The 14,879-nt window shown below is 38.8% G+C and overlaps 6 protein-coding genes across 7 annotated transcripts in view; 2 read left to right on the forward strand and 4 right to left on the reverse strand.

Annotated features, from left to right (window-relative positions):
* Positions 1-140, reverse strand: part of LOC104820178 (mechanosensitive ion channel protein 8-like) — a 3,867-nt gene extending 3,727 nt beyond the window's left edge. The window contains exon 1 of the mRNA XM_019203132.1: positions 32-140. Coding sequence (XP_019058677.1) covers positions 32-140 — 109 coding nt within the window. The remainder of the gene's footprint in view (positions 1-31) is intronic.
* Positions 141-478: 338 nt separating this feature from the next.
* LOC104819662 ((RS)-norcoclaurine 6-O-methyltransferase-like) lies at positions 479-2,157 on the reverse strand. Its single transcript, XM_010549824.1, is given in 3 exon segments — positions 479-926; positions 1,366-1,620; positions 1,623-2,157. Coding segments are annotated over 3 exon segments (1,056 nt in total). The 5' UTR covers positions 2,124-2,157; the 3' UTR covers positions 479-626.
* Positions 2,158-5,092: 2,935 nt separating this feature from the next.
* On the reverse strand, positions 5,093-5,743 carry LOC104820179. The gene has a single exon (XM_010550549.1). The coding sequence runs from the start codon at positions 5,741-5,743 to the stop codon at positions 5,093-5,095; it is 651 nt and encodes a 216-aa protein (XP_010548851.1).
* Positions 5,744-7,951: 2,208 nt separating this feature from the next.
* Positions 7,952-9,894, forward strand: LOC104819663 (F-box protein SKIP23-like). 2 transcript variants are annotated; one of them, XM_010549825.2, is made up of 2 exons: positions 7,952-9,263; positions 9,549-9,894. In XM_010549825.2, exons 1-2 carry the CDS (start codon positions 8,046-8,048, stop codon positions 9,579-9,581), a joined length of 1,251 nt encoding a protein of 416 aa, XP_010548127.1. In that variant the 5' UTR covers positions 7,952-8,045; the 3' UTR covers positions 9,582-9,894. The 2 variants fall into 2 exon arrangements, with proteins under 2 accessions (XP_010548127.1, XP_010548128.1); XM_010549826.2 differs by having other exon boundaries at positions 7,952-9,236.
* Positions 9,895-10,474: 580 nt separating this feature from the next.
* On the forward strand, positions 10,475-12,288 carry LOC104819664. The gene is made up of 3 exons (XM_010549827.1): positions 10,475-11,064; positions 11,153-11,338; positions 11,984-12,288. Exons 1-3 carry the CDS (start codon positions 10,594-10,596, stop codon positions 12,269-12,271), a joined length of 945 nt encoding a protein of 314 aa, XP_010548129.1. The 5' UTR covers positions 10,475-10,593; the 3' UTR covers positions 12,272-12,288.
* Positions 12,289-12,508: 220 nt separating this feature from the next.
* On the reverse strand, positions 12,509-14,878 carry LOC104820180 (lysine histidine transporter-like 7; the record flags this gene model as incomplete). Its single annotated transcript, XM_010550550.1, has 5 exons — positions 12,509-13,019; positions 13,103-13,234; positions 13,324-13,742; positions 14,475-14,608; positions 14,760-14,878. Coding segments are annotated over 5 exons (1,290 nt in total), but the record flags the coding sequence as incomplete, so codon positions are not given.
* Between the last annotated feature and the right edge of the window lies 1 nt (position 14,879).

Below are 14,879 nucleotides of genomic sequence, written 5' to 3' on the forward strand. Positions count from 1 at the left end.
GGCGTGGGATGATCAGAGGCCATGGCGGAACGATCCTGGTGGAGGATTGGGAGCTTCTCGGAGCTGTTTTCGTTCTGGTCTCCTTCGCTGTTTCTAATCTGTTTGTAGCTCCTTACTTTGAAGGATTTCCTGAAATCCATCCAACAAAAAAAAAACAACCTCGGATATATGAGGGAAAATATATATTATGTATATATACATGTATATATACGGGCGTTTGTTAGTATTTGTTGGCCATGATTCCATTCTGTTCATATTTCCGTTACGATTGTGTGTGTGAGAGTTGTAAGTAGAGCCAGTAGGTATTATGGTTGTTTTTTAAAATATAAAAAAAAACATTTATCTGATTTTCTTTTTTTTTCCATTTCCGGCTGCCGTCTGTTTCCGGCGGCCGTCCTATAACCAAATCGAATCGAATATTAAATAAGAAAAATTTATTAAATAATATACATTTTTCATAACCGTGGTGAACCGAACGTAACATAATAATCGATCGGTAAATATTATTATAGAACCGATAACATACTGAAACTGAACCAAATACCAAACGTTCACACCTGTTTATTAGCAACGATTACGTTTTTATTCTCCCGTTGTGAATTCCCTCACATCTTTTAATCCGATTCTTAAGAGACGGAAGCAACGATGACGGACTGGACGCAGTTAATGTCTCTGATCTCGTGTCGGGCGAATCCGGCTTCGCGAAGGACATAAGCCCATTCCCCCAAAGTCCGCTCCTTGCCCTCGTACATCTGAGTCATCATCGTCATATCGAACAGGAGCCTCGCGTACTCTAACTTGTCGTCCTTCTTCTGTCCCACCACCGCCTCTACTATTATCACCTTCCCTTTCTCCTCCGGCATCGCCTCTTTGCATTTTCTCAGTATCTTTATGCAATCCTCGTCGTTCCAGTTGTGCAAAATCCACTGCCAACCACAGACGGCAACGCTTTATTCCCCAATTTTGTTCGGAGTCAGACCCTATGTATATATGTTTCGGTTCGGTTCTCGATTCTTTTGTAACTAAACCGACAAACTCGGTATTATTCCTAAACCGAACTATTCAGAAATCCGTAACCGAAATGACACGAACCGAATATTAAAAAAACTAAAAAAATATTAAAAATATATATTTTTTTTTTAATAAAAACTAAAGGCGAAACCAAACCGAGTATAATATAATAACTGTTTGGTATATATTTTTCTACCACCGAGTAACCCGAACGAACAAATTACGGTACAAAACTAAATCGAATACCGAAACGCGTGCCGTTGGACATATTAATTATAACATTTCTATAATAAGATGATAATAATGTTTATACCAAAAAAAAAAGGATGATAATAGTGTTAGAAAATGGTTAACCTTGATGAAAACAGCATCGGCATGGGGAATAGAATCAAACATGTCACCTCCAACGTTCTCCACGCCTTCGACCTTATTCGCGGCTTCCACGACATGGGGAAGATCAAAGTTGACGCCTTTGATCCACGGGAATGCCTTCACCAGTATCCCGATCGCTTCTCCGTCCCGACCGCCAACGTCGACCACCGTCGAAACGCCGTCGAACACGTCGGCGCATGAACCGACCACCGCAGGAACCACCATCCTGGTGTCGGAGATACCCTAGCCTGGCTGAACATCTCGTTGAAGCGCGGATCCTCTGCGGTGTACGCCCACGCGTCCTTCCCGTGCGCCGCCTCGAACGGCTGCTTCCTCGGGCCATTTCCCGATACGACGTCGGTTAGCTTCAGCCACGGAGCCATCATCACCGGGCTGCAGGCCAGTAGAATCGGAAGGGCCATTGGAGGGGGAGGGCGACGGCGGGAGAGAGGCGTGTTCGTGTAGCCGGCGCCGCCATCTTTGGTGGGTTCTTCTCTGAAGATGCCCTGGTGGACAAGAAACCTCATTATGCGGCGGAGGAGCGCCGGAGAACATGAGACGGCGGCGGAGAGATCTGCTAAAGTCACGGGCTGTGACGTATGGTTCTCGACAGCATCGGGTATTTTCAGATCAATGGCGCACTTCACAACCGCCACGTCAGCAAGCCCAAACGCGTACCTCCAAATTTTTGCTTCTTCTTCCTCCTCAACCCTAACCTGCATTATCTTTCCTTCCTCCATTGTTTTTTTTGTTGTGATAAAGGTTGTGACTTTGATAAAGATATGTGAAACACATATGTGTATACATATATATATATATATATATAGTGCATTGGAGATACTTTTTTTTTGTCGATTTCTTCATATGTACTTTTCCAGTATTATTATTTAAAAAAAAACGTGAAACTTTGAAAAAATTTGGTAATGCTGAAAAATGGGTGGCAAGTTTGGGTGGTTGTGATATATAAAAGATAATGTTAAAATTGCGTTTTTAGATTGAAAAAGTCACAAATCCTTTCAAATCACCAAATAAAAACAATTTTTTATATCAGAATCTTGAAAATTTACAGAACTGATATTAATTTAGGAAAAAATATATATAATATTGTATGTATTTACAATTGTTCATCATGCCATATCAATTAAAGGAATAAAATTGAAAATTAAAAATCCATTGTTTATGTGTTATTTTCACTTCCACTTTTTTTAACGTCTATTAATTTCGTTGTTTCCTAGATCTGGCAATCAATTTTTTTTTTTAAATGTAACTTAGATGTATCTATTTGTCTTTGCAGTTCTCTCATCTAAAAATATTTTTTTATAGCAATTATATACCAATAAAAATATGTTTTAATAATTTGTGTTAGATTATTTGACAGAACTTTTTCTCCGATTCACGTTTTACTTTTCTTAATTTCCGCCTAACTCTGAATTCTAAATCTTAGATGCTAATCTGTGTAATCTCTAAACATTAAACATTATTAATTCTAAAATCTAAAACCCTAAATCATAAATTGGTTTAGAGTTGCTTTAAACACTAAATTTAAAACTCGAAACCCTATATACTATAATTGGTTTAGAATTTAATTAGAATAAGTAATTAATTTAAAGTATTGATTTGAGCTAGTATATAGGGTTAGTTTAGAAGGTTATGAACGGTTAGAGTTTTTGGCTTTAGATTTTAGTTTTTGGTTTTGTAGTTTTGTAAATCCAAAAACAATGGAGCTTTTGGTTTTTAGTTAATTATTTCACTTAAATGGTTTTCCAAGTTTTTTAGGAAAACCAAAATTACAAAAACTTAATTGTTATGTTTTGGGATTTTGGTCTTTGAAAACTCCAAAAACCAGCATTATATATATATATATATATATCAGATTGATCTATTACTCCAATGAATGCTATAAACTTTATTTCATTAATATTGTTGTTATTGAAAACAGCCAGCTAAGACAGACTGTAAAGAAAGTCAAATATAATACGTTTTTTTTTTTAATTTAACGCATTTAGAAAATGGCCAAAAAACAAAACTGTCATCTGCATAACAGATTTTTTCGTTTGGACATGCAAAAAATGTGCTAAATGCGTATTATTATTATTATTATTATTATTATTATTATTATTATTATTATTATTATTATTATTATCCTATGATCATATCTATGATCATCAATCACACATCATACTAGTCTTAGTATATCATTATTCCCACAATGACATATGATTAGGGAGTTTAGTATCGTTCATAATAATACATGGATTTCATAACATATTAAAGTATGCATAATACGTAATGAATCAAACACTTAGCAAGTGTCAATACATCAAATGTATCATAATAAAGCTCGCACAATAGTACATCATAGAGCACTAAACTAACAGGAAGGACTAAATATTTGTTCCTTGTGTATGGTGGATTAGAAGAGAGCTCGCTATAAGCGGTTATACCGATGCTAGCTTCCAATCTGACATAGATGACTATAAATCGTAATTTTGTTATGTTTTCTACTTAAACGGGGGCGCAATTAGCTAAAAAAGTTCCAAACAAGTGACCATTGCAGATTCCACTACAGAAGCTGAGTATATAGCTGCATCAGATGCAAAAAAGAAGCTATTTGGATCAGAAAGTTCATCGGCGACCTGGGTATCATTCCTAGTGTTGAGAATCCTATTGTGTTATATTGTGATAATAATGGCGCTATCGCTCAATCCAAGGAACCCAAATCCCATCAACAATCCAAACACAATCTCAGACAATTTCACTTGATAAGAGAAATCATAGACAAAGGAGACGTTAGTATATGCAGGATATCGATTGATGAGGACATCCTTAAGGGATTGACACGAGCCACAAGTAAGGATGAAGGAAGTTTGCTCAGAAATCTGACACGGCCCACGCTAGGTTTACAGAAATCCAACATGACCCATTTCAATTCTAATCTGGACCGTGCCAATTCATTAGAGACTTGACAGGACTGAGCCAAATGTAACTCGGTCCAAGTCACTTTTACGTGTTTTATTCTAAACTACGTAGTTTTGGACACTTTTTAGGGTTTCGATTTTTATTGTTTTGTTTTAGGGTTTGTTTGATCTATTTAATGTCTTATTTATTTTCGTTTACATTCAGACCATTGTTTTTGGAGTTTTATAGAGTTTTTTAATAAAGGAGAGAGATTCTTCCTTGTTCTTGAGTGCTAGTTTTGGACTTTGTGATTGAGTCACTAATATCTCGGTCGACTTATCAAGCACGTTTATCACCCGTGTTTGTGGCGTCTGCTACCGGTTTCAAGGTTTCTTAACCAGGTTTGGATGGGTTTAGGAGGTCCTTAGGGATTGAGACTACTCCTAGGTTTGATTCACGAGTTGTTAAGGGGTTTTGGTAACATCCACGACTATCCTTTTCACCCTATTTGAGAAATTTCGAGCCTAGGATCGTAGCATTTGGTATCAAAGCCCAGTTCTCAAATTAGGGTTTTTGTTTTTTTTTCTATTCTATCTATAGATGAAGATAATCAATACATGGCACATCCACACAGCGGAAAGGATTCCAACAGTTGGAACTTGTCTGCTAGGACTGAAGAACGCTTTCTTCTTTGCGCAAGGATTTCAGGGATCTAACTATGAATTTTTCTATCTCAAAGCTTTTGACCATTGATTGTCTCCACTTTTGACTTTGGTAAGTTGGTGGATGTTGAGTCATTTTGGTGTCACGCTTACATCATCTCCTCTTTTGGGCTTTCAAGAAGCCTTATTAAGTTTGTGGGCTTGAACATTGGGCCTTTGTTGTTGGTTGGACTTGGAGTGATGTTTGGGCCACTAATATGTTTTATTAGCCTATTTCTGAACTCCCCTTGAATCATACGCACGAAAGCCGCTTGCAGTCTTTTGACCCTAGCTCGTGTCAATGGCCCTTGCACTTGAAGCTCCTCTTGGACATTTGAATGAGGTCGATCCTGTGTCCTAGTGATGTCCTCATCATTCTCTTCCTCTTCAAAAGGATTTGTCCTCAAATCTTGTTCATCATCTGCATCAAAAGGAGAAAAGTCAGCAACGTTGAAAGTAGGACTAACGCCATACCCACCTGGAAGTTTAATTTTGTAGGCGTTGTTGTTGATCTGTTCAAGAACCCGAAAAGGGCCTTCGCCTCTTGGCATCAACTTCGACTTCCTCTGACTAGAAAAACATTCCTTTCGCATATGAACCCACACCAAGTCCCTAGGCTTGAAAACAACCTCTATACGTCCCTTGTTAGCTTGCTTGGTGTATTGTTCCGTACGCCTCTCGATATTCTTCCTCGCTTTCTCATGTATCTGCTTCACAAACTCGGCCCTTTTCTTTCCATCAAGGTTAGTTTGTTCAGACATAGGTAAGGGACTCAAATCTAACGGAGTAGTTGGATTAAGCCCATACACAATCTCAAATGGAGAAAAACGAGTAGCATTATGCACATATCGATTATATGCAAATTCAACATGTGGTAAACAGTCTTCCCACATTTTAATATTCTTGCTAATCAATGCCCTAAGCAATGTGAATAGTGTTCTATTAACTACCTCAGTCTGTGTTGGTTTTAATGCTCTACGATGATCCGTGATATGACATTTTGACTACGTACTGATTCATTGGTTTATGAATGCATTACTTTTCCCGTTATATGATTGGCATGTTTGTTATATTACGATATCAATACCTAGACAATAAATAATAAGGTATTATTATTATTATCATCGGACAATAAATAATAAGATTTTGATCCTAAAAATTGAGAATAAAGATTCAAATTCAATATTTTTGAATTATTTGGATTTGGATTGGACAATCTAAAATTTCGGATGTATAATCTAATCTAACCCGCTCTTATTTACCAAATCTTGGATCATAATCACGAAGATAATCTACTTCCATCTAAACACAAATTTAGTCGCCCACACATTCAAAAACATATCTAAAAGATTGATTAGTGAATCCATCTCTCACATAGAGATATCAAAACGGGTCCGGAAATACGGGTCGATCTAACCCGACATATCTATACCCGACCTATTTATAAATTTGAGTTAGTCCATTTGACTAAAATTTTAAAATGGGTTAAATGGAGTTTGGTCCATTAAACTCATGGGTTAAATAGTTAACCCATTAAACCTATTATATACTTAGTTAAAATTAAATTCATTTAGTAACTAATTAAAATTGTTATATTTAGATATATAAATATTAACATATATAGTATATATATGTATATGAATTAGATCAAATATTTGGTGTCGTTTTCGAATCGAATCATATCGAAAAATTTGAATCGTATAAAAAAATTCGGTACAATTTTCGAATCGAATCGTATCGAAAAATTCGGTGTCATTTTTGAATCGTATCGAAAAATTCGATACCGCTCCAAATCGAATCGCGTCGAAAAACTCGATGTCATTTCTGAATCAAATCGTACCGAAAAATTCGAACCGTATAAAAAAAAACTTGATACTGCTCTGAATCAAATCGTACCGAAAAATTCGGATCATATCGAAAAACTCAGTACCATTTCCGAATTGAATCGTATTGAAAAATTCGGTGTCATGTTCAAACTGAATCGTTCAAAAAATCTAAAGGGCAATATTTCTAAAAAATCGAATCGCATCGAATTTTAAAAAACTCGAAGAATCTAATTTTTTTAAGAAAATATATAATTATTTTTTATAAACTATCGAATATAATATAATATCCGATTTTGTATATATTTTTATTGAATCGAATAACCGGATCAATTATTAAAATGTCAATCCCTAGTTTATATGAGTATACATATTAATACTAATAGTTATATATATATATATAAGTAGTATATGAATATATAAATGAGTTTAAATGGTTTATATGGATTTAATGGTTTAATGGGTCGACCCAACCCAATCCATTGTTATTAACGGGTTGACCCAACTCAATCCATTTATCTTTGAAATCCAAATGGGTTGGATAAAACCCAATTGACATCACTACATTAACTTTCTTAATGATCCGCTAACCATATATTTAATGCATTTTGATTGATTTTATTTAAAATAATAATACACATATTATCAACGGACAAACTAAGGTTTTAGATTTTTCCAAGCGAATAGTTTCTACGTTTGAGTTGAATTTAATATTCATTTATCTCAATCTAAAGAATAAAAAAATGGTTTAATTGAAAATTTTGGGTTCAAATGCAATTTTATAGAATATCATAATGTAATAAGTAAATAAAAATATATATTTTTTCTACTATTTCAAGATTTTCTAGTATGATGGTTTAAGCTAGAACGTTTCGGTACGGTTCATTGAAAGCAGACCGTATCGGATAAAAAAACAATTTTTCCAAAATCAAATCGAAGTGAATTTTAAAAAAAAAAATCGGAAAACTGATTTTGTTAAAATATCTATTTTTAAAAAAATCAGAATTGAACCACACTAAAACGGAAATCAAACCAAATATAAAATATTAACGGATTATTATATATTTTTATAAAACCGAATCAAATTGAACCATTTTCGAAAACCGAACTTTCGCCCCTGGTTTAACCGTGCGTTCCAAACTGTGGTGTCTCTAATGAGTACAGCCGTACAGACACACGGTTCGTATTTCATGTCCGAGTTTCCTTCTCTGAGCTTCTAGGTTAAAAAAAACATTCACCCATGGTGGATTGGGCATTTCTCCCGAAGGATCTCCTCGTCCTGATCTCGAAACGTCTAGAAACTTCCTTCGATCTCATCCAATTCCGTTCCGTGTGCTCCTCCTGGCGATCCGCCGCCGAGCCGAAGCGTCACCGACCGGCCCATCACCTCCCGATTCTCCCCGACAACGGCGGCGGACTCTTCCCGGACTCCGCTGCTGGTTTCCGCCTCTCCCGAAGGAGCATCTTCCTCATCGGGCAACGTGAACAGCACAATGAAACAAATCCGTTCGCGTGGCTCGTGAAGGTAGAGGAAGACATCGATGATCCCGGTAGAATGGTCCTTGTCGATCCTCTGAGCGACCGATTGAATCGCCTTCCCGATGATTTCCCTCGGGTTCTCGATCTCTCGAGGTTTAGGGTTCGCGAATTGGGTCAGGAATTCAAACTCCATTACTTCAATTGCGTCGGTAACATCGTTGACAGTTTATACTTGGAGAAAGCGGTTGTTAAGTTTCTTGACAGTGACGCGGAGAACGAATTCGTGCTGCTTACGATTCATGTCTCTGGTAAGTTGGCTGTGTTTAAGTCATGGGAGCGATCCTGGGCTGTGATCCCTGATATGCCGTCTCCTTATGATGATGTTATCCTGTTCGATGATCAATTCTACGCCGTCGATAACAATGGGAGAACTGTGGTTGTGGATTTCTTGTCGTTGAATCTAACATTGGCGGCAAATCCTGTATTTGGTGGGGACAAGAAGTTTCTGGTAGAATCTCGTGGTGAATTGATGTTGGTGGATATGTATCTGAGCATCGAGGCCGTGGATGGAGCGCCGGGTTTCATCGAAGAGTTTTTCGAGCATCTTGCTTATTACATGAACGAGAGAACTGTCAAGTTTAAGGTTTTTAAATTCGACAAGAGAGAGAAGGGCTGGGTTGAGGTCGGGGGGGATTTGGGGGATAGGATGCTGTTTTTGGGTGATGACTGCAACTTCTCGGCCTCGGCATCTGATGTGTTACCTCTTCGTAGAGAGAGTTCCGTCTTATTCAATGGCAATGTCTTCAATGGGGAAGACTATGGAACAATGCAGGATCGAGATGTAGGAGTTTTCGAGTTCAGGACAGGGAAAATAGAGCCATTGCGCAAACGCCCTGAACTGGCAAAGCTGTTTTGGCCTCCACCTCAGTGGATTGCTTCCTCCATGTCCGAGGTCCGTAGCTTCAATTCTCAATACCGGGTACGAAAAAGGAAACTAGTTCTGTCTAGGATCGTGTTCTTGAAGTTGTTTACACTCTCTAGTGATATGCCTTGTTCCTTACCATGATCTAGAAAGGTTGAAAGTTTGAATTCTTACAACAGATATCTCAACATTTCTGCATCCGTAGCCATATTTTTTTTTTCCGGGATTTGCCAGTCTAACACATCCTTCCGGATTTGCTGGTCGTTTCTTTTCGCACTACCGAGTCATAACCCGTGTCTCGTGGCTAACATCTAAGATATCACGTCTCTTGTCTGGATGCAGAACGCAGAAGAAAATCTAGGAGAAACATCCTAGTAACCCTGAAGATCAACATGGTGAACATGGAGTTGCCACCTCTTTGTGAGATTCGGAACTTGAAAAAAAAGGCGAAATTTTTACAGAGAAGCAATCCATATGATCATTTGGCTTGAGCTTCGGAAGCTCGTTCCATGAGCCAATGGTTTGTAATGCTCATGAGAGCCCCCCCCCCCTTCTGGGTGTGTATGCATCATGACTCTTGTATATTATTATATTCAAATATAATTCCGGATTTATGTTTTTTCTTTTTGCATCTACGTGACATTTGACGATCTGCCCATCAATGGTCAAAGATTAAAATGTTTATTTAGGATGCTTATGTCAATATCTAGAAAATGTATTTGTGAATTGTGACGCCCCCAAATGAAATGATACTCCTTTTTTTCTTTTCTTGACATTACCTAAAGGAATGTCATCTAATACAAATTGAAACGCAATCTCCTATATATATATAGTTTAAGTTTCCTTGTTTTGGAAAACAAGGTTACACGTACACACGCTTTTATATACATATATGCGACTTTTATATAGTAGCTGGCACGTCGTACAAAAGAATCGATTTGAGGAATAGGAGGGCATATCTGTCTTTTCAGGGGTCAGTGGAACCGAGGTTACGTTTGATTTTAATTATAAAAAAGAATAATATTAATGCGACCGTTTCAATCCTTTCAACTCCTTGCGCATTTGAACAAAACGAATGAAATTGATTAGCCCGTATTAGATTCTTAATCCATTAGCCAACTTTAATTACCATCTGTCTTGCGCGTTTCATACTGTATACAGCGCACACACTGTAACACTTTCAAGAAATTTTCTTAATACAGTTTTATTAGCTTAATCTCTGTCATACATACCTTGCATTTTCCCACCTTCCAAACAGGGTTCAAACCCAAAGATTTCTTTCCCAAACGGACCAAAACAAATCTGCAAACCCTCTTCTCATCTTTTTCTCTGTCCCGAGAGAGAGAGAGAGAGAGAGAGAGAGAGAGAGAGAGAGAGAGAGAGAGAGATGCACCCGAAGACGTATTCGGAGGAGACGTCGCCGCGTGAGAGACCGGCGTACTTCGTGCAGAGCCCGCCGAATGCCGATGTGGACAAGGCATCAAGCGGGTCGGGTTTCAGCCCGGTCGGGTCTCCGGTCCGGGCGCAGACACGACACGTCAGCACGGGGAGCGACGAGGAGTACCGCCACTCTCGAGGGTCGTGGACGACGTCGAGGTGCTCGGAGCCGCTGAAGAACCAGAACCCTCGAACCTTCGCGGGATACAGCAGCATGGGATTGCAACAGGGCCGTCGGATCGCCGACGAGGACGACTACGATCACGAGGACGACATCGAGATGGACGGTCCCCATGAACGGAGGGCCAGGAAAGTCAGGTTCTACATCTGTTTGATCTTCGCTTTCGCTCTGGCGTTTTCTCTGTTCTGTCTGATCTTGTGGGGCGCTAGCAGATCCTTCAGCCCGAAAGTCACTCTGCAGGTATACACAAATACATATATATATATATATATATATATAATGGTGTATGTACTTGTGTATATGAATGAATGTGTGTGTGTATGTACAGGGGATTGTGTTCGAGAGCATGAACGTGCAGTCAGGGAGTGACGGTTCGGGAGTGACGACAGATATGCTGAATCTGAATTCAACGGTCAGGATTTTGTATCGGAACACAGCCACTTTCTTCGCCGTCCACGTCACCTCTTCCCCTGTCCAGCTCAGCATCTCCCAGCTCACCCTCGCCTCCGGCCAGGTCAGCATCATCTCACAGTTCATTCTGCATATTGTCGTTTTCTCTTTCCCGTAATCATATCTCTGAGTCAGTATAATTCTTGCTGAATCCTTTGACACCTTTAACCTTGGGTTAGGAGTGGATATTCCGGTTTTGGTTTTTGGTTTAGGATTCGGTTCATTTTATTTGAATTTGGTACTTTCAGGTTTAGAAAATTTATATCCATTTAAGTTTTATGTTAAATTCGGTACGAATTCATTTTTTTCTGAGAAAAATGTTTATTTTCTAAAGAATTTTTTACGTTTTTTTTATAATATTTATATTCGGTTCGGATTTCGCGTTTCAGTTATAAAAACATCATAATCATTCAGTTTTTCTATCGTGTTATTTTCAACTACTATTATGTTGTTATTCATGTCATATAGGTTCTTTTTTATAACCAAACTGAGTCCCCGCCCCTAGCTTTGGAGTCCGATACTCGAATTCCAATCCGAAATTCGGGTTTTTGCTATTTTTGAATCCATATTCGTCTCGATGGTAGATGAATATATGATTTATGGGTCGGACGGATAACGCATTCAAAAATTGGATTTTTGAAATCCATCCCCAGTAGAAATACACAATACAAAATTCATTACATATTGTTCTAACAAAATGTCTACACAGATAGAGGAGTTCACTCAAAAAAGGAAGAGCCAAAGGATCATTAAAACGAACGTATACGGAGACCAAGTGCCTCTGTACGGCGGAATACCTCTTCTCTACGCCCAGCGGACGCACCCCGACCGAGTCACCCTGCCTCTGAACCTAACCTTCACGCTCAGGACTCGGGCCTATGTCCTCGGCCGGCTCGTCAAGTCCAAGTTCTACTCCCGGGTCCGATGCGCCGTCGTTCTTCGGGGCAATAACCTCGGCAAGAATGTCGATCTCTCCAAATCTTGCTCTTACAAATGATACAACATTCGGTATATTTCTGAATAATTACATGTACAAGCATGGGCGGATCCACGTTCACTTGGACGGGATCGCATTCCCCCATTTATTTAGTTTAAAAAAATTTGTTTTTTCTTATAAAGTTTGTAAAATTTTAAATGAAATTGTTAAATGTCTTTATATAAGATTAAGATTTTAAACGAATTTTTTCTTGTATCCTCTACTGTATATATGCAGAGAGATGTGGATATAATGATTTGAAATCCGAGGTTTGAGTCCATGGCTAGGGTTTGAAGAAGTTTGCACGTAAACCCTTGTCGGCCAGGCGCATAGCCGCCGTGACCACGAGCAGAATGCTCAAAACGACGCCTGAGAATCCGATCAAAACGTTGAGATACCACATCATGCTCGTCTTGCTCGGCCGTTTGATCGCGATCCACATGAAACACGGGTATGTAAACGTTAACGACAACGGAATCGCTCCTATAAGAACGGCTAGGTTAGGCAAGAACGGTAAAGACACAGCCACGAAGAGATATACGGATCCGAACAACACTCTAAGCATCGTTCTCGCGAAGAGAGTGCAGGGCTTTCGCCTTCTCGTCGTGTATACGAACTCTAGGTTATCGCAGGCGGGCATTGCGGTTATCGGGTACGAGCATAGGCAGGAGAGGATGAACGTGATGTGTATGAAACAAGACGCGTGTTTGGAGTAGTCTTGTCCGTAGAATTTCAGGTACTTGCCTATGGTTCCTCCTGCTGTCGGAATCTGACAGAAGAACACTGACATCAGATCGATCATCAAACCATTACAAGAACTTCAAAAAGATCTTGGTTTGTAAATCCGTATACCGTATTTCCGTACGCCCAGTACGTTGCTATCGATAACGGGAACATACACATGGCGATCAACACTTGAGATACCATTACAGCTCTCCACATCGTCTTGCTCGAAGGCTTCTTTGAGTTCGAAGGGAGAGTGCCCTGCATATTTTTACCAGAAGAAAAACATGTTCAAGAATGGTGAAAACGGATTTGATCTCGTGAGATTCTTGTCTCAAAATCTGTTTTACCTGAATCTCGAGAATGAGATTGTGCCCACGAAAGGCAAGAGCAATGAATCCAACCGCGTTGAAGACAGAACTGAAACTCGTGTCCGTCGTATCATACGAAACGCCATTTCTGGACCGTCCTCGAGCATCTACGGGCAAAACCCAGATCATGGTACAGAACCCCATAGCCATCACACCTCCGATCAAGGAGAGTCCGAACAGTGAGTTCAGATTCGGAAACTGGGCGAAAGAGACGGCGATGCAAGCGAAGATCAGGAACCAGTGAACTGAAGTAAGTGGCTCTGAATCATCATCATCTCCGGAGAGGATGCCGTAGAGTTGCTGCATTGATTTGCCTCCGGTGATGATCAGAATCACGCATGCTCCGCCGGAGAGGTACATCACCGGGAATATTCCGACCAGTTTTCCGATCTTCTCGCCTGCGTTTTAACGACGCTTCGATTTCAGGGATCATATTGGGTTTTGTTTCTTTGATCTTCAAACACAATTACGAGGAATCGACCAAAGAAACGATTACGAATTTTTCAAAAAATCGAGGTTTTTGACATTTGTATTTCCAAAAAGATATAAACTTTTTTGTTGGTGAGAGTACTGCTTGAAGGAAAGAACCCAACAAGCTTTTGGAAAAAATAAAAATAAAAAATGCATAAATTGATAACTTTTGGGACCATTTACAAAATTGATAACTTTTTAGTACCAAGACTATGGTATTATTATCATGGGTTGACATTATTACGTTTCGGTATTAGCTTTGGTTCGGTCGAAAATGCCATTCGATTTTTTCGGTTTTATAAAGATAGGTATCAATTAATTATTATATCATACAGGTTTTTTTTTAAATAATTAGATTTTCTTGAAAAAAATCCGACTTTTCGGATTTTTTTAAAATTCGGTTTGATTTTGAAAAATCCGATTTCTAAAATTAATACTGTTAAAAAACGGTCGGATTGAAAAAAATAATGTATTTTTCAATTCCTTTCAGTGACCACCCCTGATCAGTATATTTTGAGAAGAAGGAAAAAAAAAATTCCAAAAAGAGAATGTAAAAATAAAATTTTCCATCCACATCCCCCCGTGTCCCATTAGGACAACAAAACTGAATTGTCTTCTAAAGCTCCATTCTCACGTGTTTTTTTTTTAAATCTTCTTACCGAACGCTGTAATGGCGAGACGAAGAAATCTGCTGAAACGAGTTCCAGGAACAGATTCATGGAGATGAACCAGTAACCATGCCGTGTACATCTGCCATATAAACCCTACTGACAAGCTTATTATCCCCCATGCCCTGCAACATATACACACACACACACATATATATACAGTGTTCCTTTTTGTTAAATATATACAGTGCTTCTTCCATTAGCTGTATCAAATAACCCAGAAGAAAAAAAAACATATATGTGCATATATATATATATATATAGTTTTGTTTTTACCATCCAAGGGCTGCGAATGCAGCGGGAAGAAGAAGAGCTTGGAAGCTAACGCCGGAGCACAGGAGATGAAACGTCGCCGTGTAAACGTTGCCGTTTCTCGACTCCGTTATCGGCAGGCCG

Source organism: Tarenaya hassleriana, unplaced genomic scaffold, assembly GCF_000463585.1.
Source record: "Tarenaya hassleriana unplaced genomic scaffold, ASM46358v1 Cleome3, whole genome shotgun sequence".
In the NCBI taxonomy this organism is placed as follows: Eukaryota; Viridiplantae; Streptophyta; class Magnoliopsida; order Brassicales; family Cleomaceae; genus Tarenaya; species Tarenaya hassleriana.

Bases quoted from the DNA above. Each gene is read 5' to 3' on its own strand.
- LOC104819663 (XM_010549825.2), top strand. From the start codon at position 8,046: ATGGTGGATTGGGCATTTCTCCCGAAGGATCTCCTCGTCCTGATCTCG. The intron at 9,264-9,548 runs GTACGAAAAAGG...GTCTGGATGCAG, and splicing joins GCTTCAATTCTCAATACCGG to AACGCAGAAGAAAATCTAGG.
- LOC104819664 (XM_010549827.1), top strand. From the start codon at position 10,594: ATGCACCCGAAGACGTATTCGGAGGAGACGTCGCCGCGTGAGAGACCG. The intron at 11,065-11,152 runs GTATACACAAAT...GTGTATGTACAG, and splicing joins GCCCGAAAGTCACTCTGCAG to GGGATTGTGTTCGAGAGCAT. The intron at 11,339-11,983 runs GTCAGCATCATC...ATGTCTACACAG, and splicing joins TCACCCTCGCCTCCGGCCAG to ATAGAGGAGTTCACTCAAAA.
- LOC104820179 (XM_010550549.1), bottom strand. From the start codon at position 5,743: ATGTCTGAACAAACTAACCTTGATGGAAAGAAAAGGGCCGAGTTTGTG.